Source organism: Haliaeetus leucocephalus, unplaced genomic scaffold, assembly GCF_000737465.1.
Source record: "Haliaeetus leucocephalus isolate CR32 unplaced genomic scaffold, Haliaeetus_leucocephalus-4.0 Scaffold1014, whole genome shotgun sequence".
NCBI classification, from domain to species: Eukaryota; Metazoa; Chordata; class Aves; order Accipitriformes; family Accipitridae; genus Haliaeetus; species Haliaeetus leucocephalus.
In genome coordinates, this window is record NW_010973450.1 from 2,560,776 (window position 1) to 2,578,647 (window position 17,872).

At 42.9% G+C, this 17,872-nt stretch overlaps 2 protein-coding genes across 9 annotated transcripts in view; one reads left to right on the forward strand and one right to left on the reverse strand.

Annotated features, from left to right (window-relative positions):
• GFM1 (G elongation factor, mitochondrial 1) overlaps positions 1–14,790 on the forward strand; it is a 33,831-nt gene extending 19,041 nt beyond the window's left edge. The window contains exons 14-23 of one of the 8 annotated variants that reach the window (XR_775476.1): positions 635–797; positions 1,900–2,044; positions 2,517–2,677; positions 3,582–3,635; positions 6,097–6,218; positions 6,642–6,787; positions 7,788–7,992; positions 10,518–10,604; positions 11,149–11,402; positions 14,690–14,790. Coding sequence is in view for 3 of the 8 variants with exons in the window: in XM_010584958.1 (XP_010583260.1) it covers positions 635–797; positions 1,900–2,044; positions 2,517–2,677; positions 3,582–3,635; positions 4,449–4,580 (655 nt within the window). In the remaining 5 variants the exon portion in view is untranslated. Of the gene's footprint in view, positions 1–634; positions 798–1,899; positions 2,045–2,516; positions 2,678–3,581; positions 3,636–4,448; positions 4,849–6,060; positions 6,219–6,641; positions 6,788–7,787; positions 7,993–10,517; positions 10,605–11,148; positions 11,485–14,689 lie in introns of those variants that run through there. The other 7 variants (XR_775474.1, XR_775475.1, XR_775477.1 and 4 more) reach the window with 7 other exon arrangements.
• Positions 8,419–17,659, reverse strand: RARRES1 (retinoic acid receptor responder (tazarotene induced) 1). Its single transcript, XM_010585000.1, has 6 exons — positions 17,365–17,659; positions 11,484–11,585; positions 10,422–10,599; positions 9,584–9,720; positions 8,671–8,733; positions 8,419–8,577 (listed from the first exon to the last, which is right to left on the reverse strand). Exons 1-6 carry the CDS (start codon positions 17,593–17,595, stop codon positions 8,419–8,421), a joined length of 870 nt encoding a protein of 289 aa, XP_010583302.1. The 5' UTR covers positions 17,596–17,659.
• Between the last annotated feature and the right edge of the window lie 213 nt (positions 17,660–17,872).

Genomic DNA, 17,872 nt, shown 5'->3' on the forward strand with positions numbered 1-17,872 from the left:
CGGGGCCGGGGCCGGCACCGGGGCCGCCCCTCTGCCGCCCCGGCCCGCGGCGAGCAGCCGGGACGGGGCCCGTCCTCCGCCCCAGCCGGGTGGGACGGGGAATGGGGGGGCTGGTGTTCGAGAGACACCTCCAATCCCTCCCGTTTTCGCTTCAAAAATATTTCAGCTGTTGGCGTTCGCGCGTTTTCTTCCCGGTTAAGCCCTCGTTGGGTGTCCGCGGTTCAGGTCCAAGTGCTTTGTGGGTGGGAACCGCAGGTGCGTGCAGGAAGAACAAAACCTTGTTTACTCAGCTCAACAAAAAGCGGGAGCCTAAAGGTAAGCAGGTTTTATTAGCGTTGCTTGCCACACAGAAGCAGCTTGTTTTTCCCCGTGGTTTTTTTGAGAGAGATGACTCGTCACGATTTTGCAGCTTCCCGCTGGCCAGACGAACCACTGTGGTGCTCCCTCTTCGGGCATTAAATATCCTCAGCTGTTGTTTCAGCCGCTGTCGTGGCATTTAGCCGTTTCGGTTAAACGTAACCAAATGGAATAAAGTAAAACACAGACTGGGAACTTTCTCCTTAGAAAACCCTGGTTCGAGCATGGTTTGCGTAATGAGTAATGTGGTGTTCTGCGGGGATGTGTTTGTTCTTAGGTTTGAGTATACACACAAGAAACAGACGGGTGGAGCCGGCCAGTATGGCAAAGTTATAGGCGTTCTGGAGCCCCTGGATCCAGAGGACTACACAAAATTAGAGTTTGAAGACAGAACTGTTGGCACAAATATTCCAAAACAATTCGTGCCCGCTGTTGAAAAGGTACCAAGCGTTTTGTGTGTGTATATAATATAAAAAATACTGACTCCTGTTGTTTTCCTGCTATACCATGCACATTTACTGTGACTGTCTTGCCCCAGGCAAGGAGGCTTTTCTCATTACTTCAGTGGGAGCAGAATCAAATTTGTGTGGCTTTCCTTAATATCTTACATTCCTAGGTTTTCCACTTAATTTAGAAGCTGCTGTTTGTTTTCTTTGGTGGTGTGCGCTTGCTCTATTTCCATAGCAGTGCTGCAGAGCAGAAGGTAGGCTGTCCTTTCTTGCAGTCAAACAAGCCTCTTTCTGTTGAATCTGCTTTTTATTGGCCCTCTTCTGCTTTTGATTGTGGCCTTGCGATTCTCATCTCTAGCCCTGAAATATGTAACTTTTGTGACTTCTCTGAGACTGGTTATGTAGGAAACTGTAATTAAGCTGGATTTCCTGCATGAATTACCAAATATTCCTTCTTTTTCATCTCTTCTGCGGACTTCCTGTGTGTGTGTCTCTCTCTAACTGTACAATTTATCATGTACTACTTTTAAGTAGTACCTACCATGATCTTTGAATTCCTACAACAACGGATCAACATAAGATAATTCCTTCATTATTCCATGATGCAGCATTTAAAGGTTTTTGCCAAATCCTGGAAAAAGCATGCAGTCTTAAAAGAATCTTGTTCTTCAGTCAAGTGGTTAGAGTAGCTCTTTCCACATAGAGCATTCTTTTGGCCTTTGATCATACAGTCCCTTAACAAAGCAAAATCCTGAGTACGTTTCTTCTTCTTGTCCTTAGCTTGTTACATGATTTCTATTTTTAAAAAATATCAGTATCAAACTGAGGTGCTGAAGAATGCTACTACAAAGTTTTCAGGCACTTGGGAATGAAAAGTTTTCCCCTCTGTTATGTTCTTCCATTATCTTATCAAGCAAGAGGGTCCATTGGGTAGATACAGGATTACTGTTAAAAATTGTGAAAGGTGGGGTTTTTTTCTTACTGTTGTTTTGGTTTTTAAGCTTAATGTCTTTTATAGGCTGCTGTTAACGCAACTCTTTTTTAAGCTTCATTTTGGTCTACAGACTGCTAATTTTGAGATGTTATTTGACAGGGATTCCGAGAAGCATGTGAAAAAGGTCTGGCGTCAGGGCACAGGATATCTGGAGTCCGGTTCATCCTAGAGGATGGTGCACATCACATGGTGGACTCCAATGAAATCTCTTTCATCAGAGCAGGAGAAGGAGCCCTAAAGCAAGGTATGAAGCCAGTCATTTGAATGTGTAGTCCTGCTGGCTTTCTTTATTGTAGGAGCTAAATTTAACAACCTCCTTTCTATAGGTTTGTTTGTTGCCTGGTGTATCCATACACACATTTAAAGTTTGGCCGGTTGTGTAGAGCCGAATATATGCGAGAGTTTATAGAAATTTTGAGGGGGGCCCAATAATTCCTTTAGTTTTATGAAAAGTAAAGAAACACCAACAGCTTCATCCTTACACAGGTATGAAGAGAACTTTTTATCAAACTGTGTGCCTCCTAGTATTACGGTCTCAGTAATAAAAGGCGGGGGAGCTGGAATTTCACATTGTTGGTTATTGTTTTTCCCCCACTGATGTAAGAAACGCTTAGCATCAACCATAAAACACTTCCTTGCTACACATAGCGGTATCTTGAATTATGCCAGGCTTGCTCTTTGATGTTTGATTATTTAGTTAAGTTTTTTTTCTCCAGCTATGGAAAACGCCACTGTGCGTATACTCGAACCCATTATGGCAGTGGAGGTGATGGCACCCACCGAATTCCAAGGAGCAGTGATAGCTGGAATTAATCGCCGTCATGGAGTGATCACAGGACAAGACGGCACAGAGGGTTACTTTACCCTATATGCTGAGGTTTGTGTTGTTCGCTGGTTCCTGACCTTTTCCTGCCTTGCCTTTTGACTCCATTACTGTTTTACTTATTGGCTAGTACGTGTAAACTTGTAGGTGGGTTTTTCAGTGGATAAACATAATGTTAGTTTTTCAGTAGCTAAGCGTTAGTTTTCAACTCGTGGCAGTGTATTGTGCAGTATTAGTGAACCTATCATAAATCTATCTTGCTCCGGAGAAGCCAACCGACTAACCTAAAATCATACGGTGGCAGAGAAAGGAACAGAACCTGGGTTTCTTGAGATGGGCAGACTGTGCTACCTCAGAGTGAAGGGAACCTGTGCAGCAATACAGGTGCACAGAGTTCAGAGGGAAGATCTTATTGTCAGCTGTCTTCCTTCAGCTGTTACCTGCATTAACTGTAATAATTGCAGATAAATGCAAATGACTTGCCTTCAGTGTTCCTTCTTTTAGGTCCCTTCTAAAAACATAGATGTTCTCACGTTAGGTCATATAGAAGCGTACATCTAACGGTGGTGGTAGGGTAAATCATCTCAGCAAAGCCTTGGCTACTGACAAACCACACGCTGCGTCACTCCTGCGTCGTAAATTGTGTTTGGAGCTGCAGTCTTGAGATATTTCAAACATTATGATCTCTTGCTAGGTGACACAGATTACTGAATTCGGGATATTCCAGTACCTGGTACATTCAACCTCTGAGATTTTTGGGGTTTCCTGCTGAAAACATTGTGAATATAAATTGGTTGAAGTAAGGCACTTTACAAAAACGGGTAATTAGATCAGTACTGTTTACAAAGAGCACCAGACTTTACTGACTCTTTATATCGTAATTGAGATTAACTGGATGATAATCCACAGTTGATGGAAAAAATCTTGCTTTTACAAGAATAGTATGCTTGCATTTTAGGTGCCACTGAATGATATGTTTGGATATGCTACTGAACTGAGGTCTGCCACAGAGGTAAGTACTCTCGGTACTTTTTGCTAGAACGTATTTATTTCTGTAAACCAAGTGTGCTAATTTGCATCATCATATACATAGCATATGCAGCAGTAAAAGCAATAAAAATCTAAACAAATGCAGAGTAAGAAAATAACCTTACAGTTTTTACTGTTACTTTAACTGCTTTTTAATTAACATCACTATCATTAGCTGTGTCATTTCTGGCCAAAAATTTCTTTCATACTTTGAAGAGGGAATTGATTCAAAGTCATGAGTGATACAAAGAGAGAGATATCAGTAAAGGTATTAAATTCACAGGCTGGAAAACTTTAGGCATACTCCTTAAGTTACTGATGCCTGCAAGTAGAAGAGGTTTTTGACAGCAGTGCTCATGTTATTAAGATGTCCTTTTTTAATTATATATATATATATATATATACGCCTGTAGTTACACGATCATTGAATGCATTTGAATTGGGTAAGTTTGTGTGTTATGTAAAATTTGCTCTTCCACATCTCCTGACACACAAGTGCCGGTGTTCTCTGAGCGCTTGAATGGGTTGTTATTAATAGCGTCATCATTTTCAGTTTTTAAGCAGAATTGTCACACTGCTGAGATGGGTACCACAGGCAATCTTACAGTCTTGTGTCAAAGAGACAATGTTCAGATACTGTTTGTATGGTTTTGTATCTCACACGTACAGTACACCGTGTTCGTATACTTCGTTGTAAATGGTCGTTGCATGTTACTGCACAGATTAGGGTGTGGCCTGCTGCTAAATAGGATTACCCATTTAGCATCCTCACTTTGACCTTTTTCCAACTCTGCAGGGAAAGGGTGAATATACAATGGAATACTGTAAATATCAACCATGTTTGCCCAGCAGTCAGGAAGAAATAATTAACAAATACCTTGAAGCAACAGGGCGACTTCCTGCAAAAAAGGGCAAAGCCAAGAGCTGACTCTTTTCCTCTTGAGTACATGGAACAGTTTTTCACAACCTTCTCTAAAAGCTCACTTGCCCAAGCCATAGAAGCAATCAAGGCTGGCTGGACAAGCACAGGCTGCAGCGGGACTTGGACTTGTAATTTCAGCATAATATCCTTCCTTTGTGGTATTCTCAGGAACCACCAGGAAATTACAATGGAATTGTTCACATGTAAATGCTACTCATTAACAAAATACATAAATGTTAAACCACTGATGATAACTTGTCTCGAAATTTGTCGTAATCCCATTTGTATTAAAATAATTTTATTTTTTTACTTGCTACATCATTCTTTTGTAATTAGGCTTGTTAATGTTTCCCTGTTTTTGAAAGTTTAAAAATTTTAATTTCGGAGTCTCAACTAACTGTTAGCTGCTGGACCGGCACGGGGGAGGAGTTGGCATCCAATACTGAGCAGTTTTCACATAGGTGCTCCAGGCACAGATCCGTTACCTCTTGCACTTACAGCATCCAGCCCAGAGAACCAATATCTGTTTTCCCTCCGCATCCTTCAGAAAGAACACAAGGAGCCTCCAAAGTCCTAACGAACTGAGTCGCTGTTCAGTGCAGCTCGCTCGTCACCAGATCCGCTTATCGCTGATGGTACCAGGCATTTGAAAAGAGTTGGTAATAATATACGCAGAAGTCAACTCTTTCCAAAACTATGAACAACATGGATTTATTTTACGGGCTTGCTTTCTGGGCTCTTTGTTAGAAAACCAAACAAAAGATGCCTTTTCCCAGAATGTCACAATCAAGAGAGCATGTTGCTGATGATGTTTGGCTTGAGAGTTGGTTGAATAGAGCTTGCTTGCTCATAGAAGAGAGATCAAACAAGGGTGTTGGTGTTAGGTGAGAAAGAGAAGATATTATCATCTTTTTTGTTTGGTGTTTTTTTTTTTTTAATTACTACCAGAAGATCCATGCTGAATTTTCTTTGTGTGCTCTCTCTTACCGACCTACTCAGCTTAACAGCATTTTTGCAGACTTCCAGTAAACAGAGAATGCAATTCCAGTTCAAAACCAGCTACATTCCTGGCACAGGATTGTGGTTGATGTCTACCAGACGGAGACAGAACTGTAATGTCCGGGCTGCTTTTCCTCAGCCTTCACAGAAAGACAGTGAAAATTATTTATGTTAACCTTGAAAAAAGTACAGTGTTGGGGGCGTGTAAATGCTAACTGAACACAGGCATGATGTTGTGTGCGAGTATGGCATTGCTTTGGGCCAAATCCTTCTTGATTCCGTTACATTCGCAGCTTTGTTTTTGTGAAAATACTCAGCTGGAACTCGTTTCAAGAAAAGCCCTGCAGGTTCTCTGACGCTTGGAGATTTTCTTAAGCAAATACAGCACATAAGATTCAAAGATGTCTTATAAAAGCAGTATGAATGCAAGAAAGAAATGGGGTGGTTATTATTTTATTTATATTTTTGGCTTTTATATTATGCTTAGTAGAGGCCAGTCGTGATGTGAATTTCTGGCTAACAGATTCTGCCAGATGTGTGCTGGTTCTCCACAAACGGAGCACGGCCTCGGGTAGCACAGCGTAGGGACGGCTGAGGCGCAGCTCCAGGATGGCTGAACTTCCACGCGAAGGGGAAAGTCTGCAGGTAGGGGGAAGGCTAATTGCCCTCCACTATCCAGTGGAAGAAGGACAGAAGCACTAGCAAGAGCCTAATTTTGGGGCACCCTGGATTTTGTTTCTTTGTGCGTGATGGTTTTTTTTTTTTCTTTAATCAAATTTACATAGCACTCGTAGTATATCTGATGTAGTTGAACTCTTCCTAACAGCAAAGGTGGAAGAGAGCTATTCCTCTTCTCTTGTCTATACCTCTTACAGATGGGCTCTGCATGGGTTCTTTTAGCATGAAGAATTCACTGTGAACCCATCAAGAGCCTCAACTCAGATAATGTTTACATTGATGTAACCAATAATTTTGCTTGAGTAAAAACTATGATTTTCGGTTCTGATCACTGACTGAAATCTTGGCCCTAAAGAAGCTGGTGGAAATTTTGCCTTTGAATTCCAACAGGTTTGCTACTTGTCCAGAAGTTACTGTGCGGTTTCTTAACTGACATTAAGTTTGTGTTGCTGATTAGTATTCAAGTTACACCCATCTGGCAAGTTGGAAGTGCCTGGTCCTCTGTTCCAGGTCTGGAGAGCAGTGGTAAAAAGAAGGTAAGGAAACTAAACTCGTGGTTAAGAGCATTGCTAAAGTAGAGCCCCAAAGTGCAAAATCCATACTACTTTCTTGTTTTAATTCTAAAACATATTTTCATCACCAATTTCTTTAAGAAATGTTGCCATTATAAGCTCTGATCTCATGGTTTTGATGATGGGAAATGTTTTACCAGCACAAAAGAAAACCAAGAGTATGTGAAATGCTGCTTCCCTGAATTTATTGTAATGCCCGTTATGTGCTGATATTAAAAGCTTCAGTCAGTCAAAGTATATCAGACTCTAATACATTTGTGTAAAATGCCTGAATTTGGGGTGTTAACAGATCATCCAGCCTAAATACCCCCCAGTTAAAGCTTTCACGTTAAAAACCTTAATCATCGTTATCAATTACAGATCAACGATAGCACAATATACCATGAGCTATAAAGAACATAACCATCCCAGAAGGCAGAGACCATCGCCTGTTTTCCTAAAGCAGGTGTACTTAGTGATACGGAGTTAATTTAACCTGGCAGAAATCTTGCTAATTGGGTTAAAAACCGGCGAACTCGAGATGGTTTGGCACAGTCTCGGCGAACAAAGGCAGGACAGCGGGTCTGCTGTAAACCCAAATGGAGAATTTGGTGTGAAAGGACAGGAATGTGTTCTTGCGATAGGGCTTTGTTGTATTTAGGATGGGGACGTGACATGGCAGTCATTAATGTAAGAGCTGTTTGACGGGGTATTCTAGCAGCGGGCTGTTCCCCCAGCAAACAAACCCAAATGGGGAAATTCATCTGTTCAGAGCCCTCCTGTCTTTGCAGTTCTGTTTTCATTCAAAGTAATAGCAAGAACTGCAAATAGACAAAGAAAATGTCCTCAGTTTCCATCTGAGAAACGCTGCTGTGCAGTGTTCTGGACTGGTGACAGGTGTGGGGAGACAACAAACCATCTTTTCCTTCTATCAATATTTTCTGAGTTGCCTTCACAAATATAAGAAACTTTCTTTTTATGTCAGCTCACGCTGCAGGGAACAGCGGTGTGTCAGCGGGACTAGGGCCACGCAGGTGCTGGTCACCGGCTTCTGTAGGGCCTTGCAGGGAGACGTTCCGCTGTCTACGCTCGTCCACATCCTTTTAAAGGCCAGACACCAGGAGAAGATGGAAAGTTGGGGTCAAACAGCAGCATCGTGAAAGAAAACCCAACCTCGACCCTGCGTAATGGTATTTGTTTTATTGGAGATGCAAGTTACAAATCAGCACAAATCTAACCCAAAAAATGAAAAAAAAAAAAGAGTAGACAAATATTTCTTAGTGACAGATTAATACTTTTCTCAAGATTTTTATCCAAATATATTAACTTTGTTTACAAACTGTGTTGCTCTAAGTAACAGTAAGTTAGTGACATAAAATCAACTTGTGTATGTTTATCTGTGTATATATAATATAGTAGCAAAGTTTTTAGGTAGAACTCTAGAACATGAGTCTCGCAGTTTAAGAAATTACAGGAATTAATTTTGGAATAAAACAGACTAGTGAAAGCATTCAAATTCACTGTTGTAGGACTGGTATAGAAAAATTATCACAACTCCAGGTCTATTAACACAAGGATTTTCTCATTTAACACATATACATAAAACTGACAATCTCTTAAAAATTTGCTCCCCTTTCATGCAAAATCCCAGCAGCTGATCCAGATTCCATTCCAGATCCATCTTCGAGCCCCTGATTCTCTGAAGCACAGAAGTATTTCACTTTCAGGGGGTGACCAGGAAGCCAAGTGAGGCGCATGTGACACGAAATAATTTCCTGGAGAACAGATTTTAAAATACACATCTTTTATGATCTTTATACTGTTCCTCTGTTGATGAAAGGAGGCGTTCTACACATAGGCTTTCTTACCTGTGTTGGAATTTCATGGAGTAGAACAGTGTAGTCAAATTCAATAAAATCATCTTTCCTTATCTGGGCATGTATCAAAGAGAAAAAAAAAGATCAACACAAGTTACATTGCTGAAGTTTAGAGTCTACTCTGATTGACTTGACTGCTTTTAGCTCGCTTAGGGAGCGAGATGAATAGGGCTCGAGATGGCTGTGGTCATTGGCTGGAGTGAGACAGGTTTTGTATGTGGACAGACGGAATTAGGAGCGCTTCCTGCGTAAAAGCTTTGAAGGCATTAACTGCAGCATGGCTCTGCAGTCTGACTGCTCTCTGACATGAAACTAGGCTGACTCAGATGCTAATTAATTGAGATTAACCCTCAAATAGATTTGAGAATCTTACCTGACTATTAATCTCTCCTTCAGAGAAATCTCATTCTAAATAACTAGAGAGTAAAATCCGAACACTGTCTGTCGATCACAGATGACTGAGGGAGACAAAGCTCTGGGAACTCCGATACGCTACAGGTGTAAGATATGTTCCCCAGAGAACGTATGCCAGGTACTAGACTGGCGCTACCTTTGAGCTTGGCTAGGAGGGCAAAGAGTATGAGGAGCGACTTAGTGTGGGGCTGATGAACTGCAGGACCCTATGTTCAAATTTCCTCATTAAACCTGCAGAAGCCAACAGATCCACTCACGCAAAGAAGGAAAATCAAATTTTGTCCAAATGAGTAGAATTTTTCCACCGAAGCCTGGACAAAATACTTGTCCAGAGGTGGAGATACTTGTATGGTAGAAGCCCCTGGGATTTTGGGAGAATTGTGCCCATCGCATGTATGAGTATGAGCTGTTGATGGCCATTTTATTCTCTGCTGCTTGGTAGGCTCTGTTAGCTTCTGCAGCACAGGCGTGTCATTTCCACTTCGCTTACCCACTGCTTCACAGACTTGACTTGTGCCATGAAGTAACCCAAGTTCTCTGTTGACTTTTCCCACATTATGTAACTGCTGCCAGCAACAGCCAAAGCCCACACTGGCTCCAGGGCAGGTTCAATATTGCCATAGCTGTCTGCAAGGGAGAAAGAGCAATATAAAAATGATTAATTCTGGCTGTTCAGCAGCAAAATGATAAACCACAGAGCACTTTTGTCTGATGTAGCACTATTCCTGGGAAGCGACTCTTCCCTCCTATGTGTTACAATCTTGAACAGGGAGGAGGAGGAAGCGAAACCTGCAGTCCTAGTAAAAGTATGAAAGCATGACAGAACTGAAATTGCCAAGAGATGGTATTCACAGGGTCCCCACTCTGGAGGTGAGAAACCCAACATCCAGGATAATGGAGGTCCTTACCTAGCTGGGAGGAAAACAGGGACTGGGGTGCTCTGCTTCCAGGATGGAAAAATTCTGTTAGTCATCCCTTGTGAATTTCCACCCGCAGCCGGGGAAGGTGTGTGGGTTAAGGCAGTTGTTACTACTTGAGGACAGTTTGCATTTACTTGAATATAAAATTGCGTAAGCTTGCTTTTAAATCCAAAACACCTTCACAATGTTGTGCTGACTACCATTGTTGCGAAACACAGGAGGTTTTTTTTTCTCCCCAAGACTTGCTGGCAAGGTGGAATTGTTGATGGTTAGCTCTATGGTTTTAGGGTGTTACTGTAAATATATGTGTCTCCTTTTTAAAATGTGTGTGCGTTTGCTTGTGTTCTTACAAGTGCCCAGGCTCTTTAAGATAAAATTAAATACGGTTGATTATTTAGAGGAATATACCTGGAATATTGTTTCCAATTATTGGTTTGGTTTGGTGCCTAATTTTTTGGTAAAGTCTGTTGTCCTCTTCTTGGATTTGCTTCTGGTCTTTGGTAGGCATGCACTTGATATTGACAAGAGGCGGAGACTTTGTCTTCCGATACAGCACTGTAGCAAGGCAGCTCCCGGCATTTTCCTGTAAAGGTAGAATTTAAAACTGTTATCTTTAATCAAGACCTTATTTACCAGCAACACACTATTTAAAAAGCTCTTGGTATTAACAAGTGAGGTATACATATGGAGTACGTATATGTCTTTGTGAGACTCTTTGTATGAAGCTGTACAGGGGTCAAGAAAGTCTTTAGAAGAATGTAATTTTTTTTCCAAAAAAGTAAATAGGTTAAAACCATAAGGCTAAAGTTATTTAACAGAAGTTTTTAATTAAAGTGTAGCAGAAATGCACTCAGTCATCTTGGAAATATGTTTGAGAGTTCTTAAGAAATAACTTTAATTGCTAACAGGGACTTTCATTGTATGATACTTCAGCCTTGAAACAAAAATAATCTAAGGCTTCATATTAAATTCTGAAAATAATTTGAATTTCATAAAATGTGTGTGTAATGGAAAAGCAGATGCTTACAGTAAAATTGCTGATGACAACTGTCTGACAGAATGAATGGGGGGGGCTATAATTAAAAAGAACACACAACTGTCAACTCTTTATTCTCATTTTGGTGTGTGGACACAGCAGGAGCTACAACTGGATAATGAGGACCATACTGCGACACTGAGTTTGGACCATTGCAAAGTTTCACTCGGGCGCTGGGTTGCCTGATGTGACTCAAAACAAGACAATCGCTTCAGGCACTGAGTGAAGCAGGTAGCTACGGTGCTCTCACCACTTGGACCCCGGCAGAAGCAGAGGACTGATTGGATTTGATGCTCGGGTGATCCTAAGAGCAAACCGTGCCCCATGCTGGACAGGCAGGTAGAAACATAAAGGTAAATCTTTCCATTGTGAAAGATCCGTTTACGACAGCAGTTAAATGTACCCTGTTTTGGAGATGTTGAAGTTCATTTAACGCACAGTGTCAGAAGAGATGCAGAGGACCATAAACTCACCCCGCTCCTGTAGTCTTCAGTAGTGAACTGCACGTAATACTTGTGACCAGAGTCTGGGATGCTCTGGAAGAGAGAAGGATTCAGCCATCAGTGTAACTATAGCCTTACGTACTGCAACTTGCTGAGGTGCTGGCATGAGCGGAGAGGAGGGAAAATGAGGGTGCCGTGGCTGCCTCACGGCCTTGTAGCATCAGGGAGTTGGTCAGATGAGATGCGCTGAGATGATCCTAGCAGCAAACACGAAGGGTCTTAACAACAACAATAAATAACCCTTATATTAAGGGATGTTTTAAAGCCTTTCCCTCACAGAAATATGCAAGAAGAAAAATGCAGCTCAAAGTCCTTCACAGGACAGATTTATACCGAGTAACTTTAAAAATAATAAAATTATGAATCATTGTTCAGCTTCCGAGGAGGTAATTTTTTGCACAGGCTATCAGAGTGCCCTTGAATATATAAATGAATCAAATCTTGTGGACTGATTCACAGCTGAACAGCAATGACAAAGGCTAATTTAATCTTAGGGATGCTAACCTTTCTAATTTTTTCTGCTGTGACTGGAAAGAGACTAATTTTACACAGCACGTCAGAGCAGGATTCTGATCTGTCTGCTCTGTTTTGCCCTGAAAATACCAGTCATTAAGTTGCCCGATTAACTATCCGAGATTCCACTTAATGTTAGCAAAGTTTCATTCCCAGGGCAAGGCCGTCAGGCCAGCCACCTGCCTTTAGTACATACATGGAGTTATACACTGCAGATAAGAGGACAGATTGGTTTAGTTACTTGCTCTGTTGTTATAAAATCCCCTCTTGAAGCTTTACGATGAGGCAAGTGTGGAGCTGGACCCAGGTCACACCATGAAGGGAATGGAGGAAACAGAGAGAGGATGAGTTCAGACTTTTATATCCTTGTTCTCCCCTTCTCCTGCCCCTGTTTTGTGTATTGGGTAAAACATTGTCCTCAAAATGAAAGAGAATGTGACATGCCAAGATGCTCTTAGCATAGCAAAATTGTAAAAACTAGCTTTCTGAAATGCAGGTTTACAAAAGAATCAGTAATTTGTGGTGCTGAAAGAAGGGTCTAATCTCTCATGATAATCACTGCAGCTAAGTCTAAGTTTCTAGTTACGGTAAAGCTACCCAAAAGCTGTTACTGCTATTGCTTCTAACATTCTTCATTTGATCCAAGTATGGATATTTTTTAAGCACAGTGACCTAGGCTTATTCCTTTTCTTGTCATCAGTAGCGCAGATGAGAGAACCTGAAATAGAGTCAGTTGGACTACAACACTTCTGAAGCAGAAGAAACTTAGCTCTGATTTAACTGATGATAGTGGAGAGGGTTTCCTGCTGAACCTTTTCCTCAAGGGGCACAGTACAGCAGCCTGACTGCACGCTCCCAGTTACGACATCAGGGTCTTAAAGTCTGTAATGGAAGCTCTTTTATAGTTAGGCTGGATCTTTTCTGTCCAGCATATTCAGTCCCTTAAAGTATGTTTGACTATTCTTCCAATGTTATTTGTTCTTCCATAGGTGTCACCTGTTCTCTCTGCTAAAGAAAAAAATCATTTTTACAGCTGTGATAACTTTGAGAATAGTAATCAGATTCTGACAAAATATCTGAGCAGTTTCATTGCATTTGCTTGATATCGAGCACTAATGAAGAAAACAAAATCAATTGGGACTTCATTATTTTCATTATTCAGCCTCTGATTCTTCTCAGTAGAAGGCTTTAGAAAAGCTTCATGACTAATGACTGAGTAAATACTCTCTTTAAAAAGAACACATAATTCTGCACTTATGCAGTTTTTGAAGTAGGTATTCTCTCTTCATTTGCAACAACTCCACCACAGCAGTACTACTTGCCTGGAAAGCTTTCAAATGGTGCTACACAGCTAAAATACATAGTCAATGTGGGTATGCATGCCAGAGGGCTTCTTTGATCTTACCAGGGAGAGGGAGAAGGTACATCTGGCATGAAATAATTTTAACTTTTATAAAAGTATTTCTAGTTTTGAAGAAAAACATCACTGTTCTTTCCACTATTATTTTCCACTATCAGCCCAAAATGCATCACTGTAAACCATCATGTAGCGTGAGTTAAATCAGAGCTGAGGAATATTGGACATCACACAATGATGGCTGGCTGAAAGCGGCCAAAGATAAAAAGTGTCCAGAAGAGAAGAAAACAAGTGAGTAATTCATTTTTCCACTGAATATCTGGGTCACGGGATTGTTTTATTTCCAGGCTCAAAATTAATGCAACTTTCATGGCAGTTTTTTAGTACTGTGAAGGCCAGAATAGCAGTTTTAAGACCAGTTTCATTCCAGGTCTCAAAGGAGGTGGTTTTACAATTGGTTTACGCTGCTCCAACTCCCCACTGGCACAGAAAGGAGTGATCCCTCTCTCGCCCCTTGCTGCAGGTTTCCATCTCTTCTCCTGTGTATTTCCCCACCAGTAATTCTTCCCCAGGACCAGTTTTTGGTCGCTGGATCAGAGGGCAGACCTGATCACTAAGCATGGAGAAGCTGGCACTGCTGAGAGTGGAGCGAGAGGTGTCCTTCGGGGGCTTGCCCAGGGGGATTTCCACCTTGCAGCCCTGCCACTGTCCCTGCAAGCCAGCTCAGGTAGCCTGTGGCTTCTAGAGGTGCTGGAGATGTCCGATCCACAAGTAGCTGGGTGAGCTCTTGGGCTACCCCTGGCAGGAGGGAAAAGCCAGCAGAGATGGTTATTTTCTCGACCTCTCTGTATCTGTCTTTCCCTAGACAATTTACCTACCCTGTCACTGATTCTACCTTTCCCACCCTAACGTGGGGTCCTGACTGTTGGAAATAAGTAGAAATCTTTTAACTGACTTCTAATATTAGGACCATGGTTCTGGTATTACACTGTTTTGTGTCAAGGTGAGCTTGTGAAGAGAAATACCCATCTGTAAAATTGTATTTTGTAGTCCAATTTAAGTAAATGTTGCTGTTCAGCTAAGAGATTACCTAGCTTTACCTTTATACCTCACCTCCTGGTTCACCTACCTACTGCTCAGTTATGACTTCCAGGACAGTTTGGTATGGGAGACTGCTACGTCAGTGTTTTGAAAGTTTCTCTCTTGAATTCTAGGATCTTCAGCTGGCACACACTAATGCTTCTCTTCTCAAAAATGTATTTTAAAGTGCAAGCTGTCAACAATTCCATGAGATGCACGCTGCTGTTTCCTAGAAGATACTCACTTAAGAAAAAAACCTGCATCAATGAGAAGGGACAAGAAAAAGAAAACTCCAGCCAATGGCAAGGTAGGAATTATTATATGTTTGGTATATCTCTACTCTTCATTGCCAGGAGAGAAAAGCACTGAAGTCTTATTTTACCTGAACTTGAAAAATCCTTCACATCTAATGGAGTTACTATACTGGTGACCGTCTCCAGTCCTGTTTCTAATTACCACAGTTTCACTGGCTAGTGGGCTAATAATGTTAGTTTTAAAATACAGTGCTCATGATTAAATTCCATTATAAAATTATCCTATTTTTAATAGATACAGTAATATACTAACAATAGGAAACAAGCCTTCTTAAAAAAAAAAACTAAAAGAACAAAAGCCAACCAAAGAAACACATAGCCCCCTGCCCCCCAAAACCCAACATTTCTGTCTCTTGCATTCACATAATATAGCACACTCCTTCCAGGAAATTCTTTTCATTTTTTTACAGTGGAGGACAGGAAAGAAGGAAGTGACCATGTCTAGTACATTTCTCCTCTTGTTTTCACAGAGTGTGCAAAGAAAAAGGGGAAATAAACTGCAGAAAGTGGTTACAGCGAGCTCCTACAGCATTGAGTACTGTGAGGAAATAATGAGGCATTTCACTTCTCTATAATGAACCAATTTTTTTCTTTCCTATATGAAAAGGCAGGTGGCTGATAGTGGGTAGAAAAGATCCCTTTCCCTCCGCGCAACCAAAATTACCTTGCAAATATTCACTTACACTGGGGTTGGAAAGAGGATCTGCACCAACCCCTTCCGATAGGTGTCTTTACTAGACAAGTGCATTGCTTCCAGCAGCACACCCTGCTGCCAGAGGCCACATTGTTGCTCTTAAAAGAGGCACAAGCATTTATATATGTAAATATGTGCATATGCACACTACCCACTAAAGTGCTTAGTAGATACAGAAGGAGCACTTGTATGTTTCGAGAAAAGTATCAAATTTCATAGTAAATTTCTGTCATAGGTGTCTGCAGCAATTTCATAGGAAGAATCAAATGTCACATTAGCACATCCATCCTCAGCGCCTATTAAACTGTATGTTTACTGATGTGTTTGGGAGTGATGATGAGACCAGTGTTACCTAAAGGGCATGGTCTCAGATAAATCTATAGCAGGACACCATGTTTGCATTCCCACACAGGTTGCATGACCAATGCTATCTTTCAGCCTTGCGTTACACAAAGTAATACACAAATTCTGAGTCGTTATGCAGTAGTCTGTGTTTTGTGAAATTTAACTGGAAATTGTCCTGGTCTGTTAAATATTGTGTGCAACTCAAACCAGCTTCAAATTGTTTTGGAACTAGAGTCAACTGGGATATATATGAAAGATTGAGGCTCACGTTCAATGTTGTAAGGACTGCAATAGTACATCCCAAATGTTTTAGGCTGGCTTGGAACTTCTTTCTTGAAAGGGAAGATTTTACACTACACCATCTTATTCTCAATTTTCAGAGTGAGGGCCTGAATTGAACAAGCCATGCAGATGCTGAAGGACAAATATTGTAAGATCTCCTTTTCAGATGCCAGAGCCATGAAAAGGATCCAGTGGAATCCAGTGCTGCATTTGGCACCTCAGACTGGGAATCCAAAACGACCGGCCCTTGCTTTAGGGAACTGCCCAGCCGTAGCCTGGAGGGGAAGACGAGATGAGAGGGCTGGTTTTAAATCCCATCCACTGCGATAGCTGAGACCTTCCTCAGCTCTCCAGGAAGGCAGTGCTTTCCTTCCAGGATCTACAGCCTTGGACAAATGTTCCCCAACAGTTTTTGCCTGTTCTCTAACTTTCAGAAACTGAGTAAGCTGTAAAAAAAACCCAGACTGGTGGCTGGAGGAAGAGAAAGGCTGCGTGGCACAGTGCTTGCAGGCAGCGGCCCTGCATTTCAGTGTGCGGGGCACGGGTACACCGGGCATGCCCCGGGCACCGCCTCGAGCATCCCTGACAAGCTCTGGGTGACGTGAAAGCTCTGCCCCTGTAGCTGCTCCTATCTAGGACTCCCACCCCTTTCTGTCACCTCGGTTTGACGTGGTTTTTGGAAGATAAAAGCATGTTTTCCGACGGGAGCTGCATCGCCTTTAGTTGAAGCTCTCGGTCTCCAGAGCTAGAAAGCAAAGTCCTCTCCGTCCCTACTCACACAAAGTAGATGGTCGCTCCAGAAGCAATTCTGCCGAAAATGTTTCCTCATCAAACTGTTTTCTTCCCAGTATGTGCCCGCAGCGTGCCTCGGTTCCCTCTTTTCCCCTCATCTGCGCTACCCTGCTTTTGATTCCAGGACAGGGCACTCTGAGACAACCTCAACCGACTGGCTGGGCTTGGATTTGGGGGGGGGGTAATTTAAATCATGACTCAATTAACGACCTTTCGAGGTGGATCCCCGCTGAGGAGACCCCGAGCCCCCTGAGGGAAGGACAGCAGCTCCCGCCGCGGGAGGCGGGAAGGCGCCACCCTCAGGGCGGCTCAGCTCCTCACCGCTGCCCCGCTCTTTCATTATAATAATTAGTATTAATTGTACTTTCCCCAGCGTCGCTTGAAACCCCGCGCCTGCCCGCCCCGGGGGAGCCCTCCCCGCCGGCTTTCCCCTACCTTCACCGTGGCTTTGCGGACCTGCCCCAGCGCCTGCAGCTCTCCGGGGGACGCCGTCTGGAAGTTGAGGTAATGCAATGCCACCCGCGCCGCCCCGGCGGCCAGGCGGCTGCTGGGATTCAGCTCCCGCTCCGCCACCGGTACCGCTGCCACCGGCAACAGCAGCAGCGAGCTGAGGCGGAGGAGGAGGAGGAGGAAGGCGGCGGGTGGCGCGGAGCTGAGACCCTGCATGGTGCTGAGAGACGGGGAGGGACCGCACTGAGGCGGGCTCCGCTGAGGGACGGTACTAATAGCGGGGGGGGGGGGGGCCCGGCCCCGCTACCTCCCGCCCTTCCACCGCCCGCTGTCAGTGCCGGGAAAGCGCTGGGGGAAACTCCTGTCTTTTCGGTTATTCCCCTTCCCCTCATCCTTCCCCTCAAACTCGCTTCAGCCCGGCCGGGGTCTTGAGGGGGGGCTGGGGGTCGTCTGAGGGGAGCCAGGAGGCCCCCCGGCTCCCCTCAGACGACCC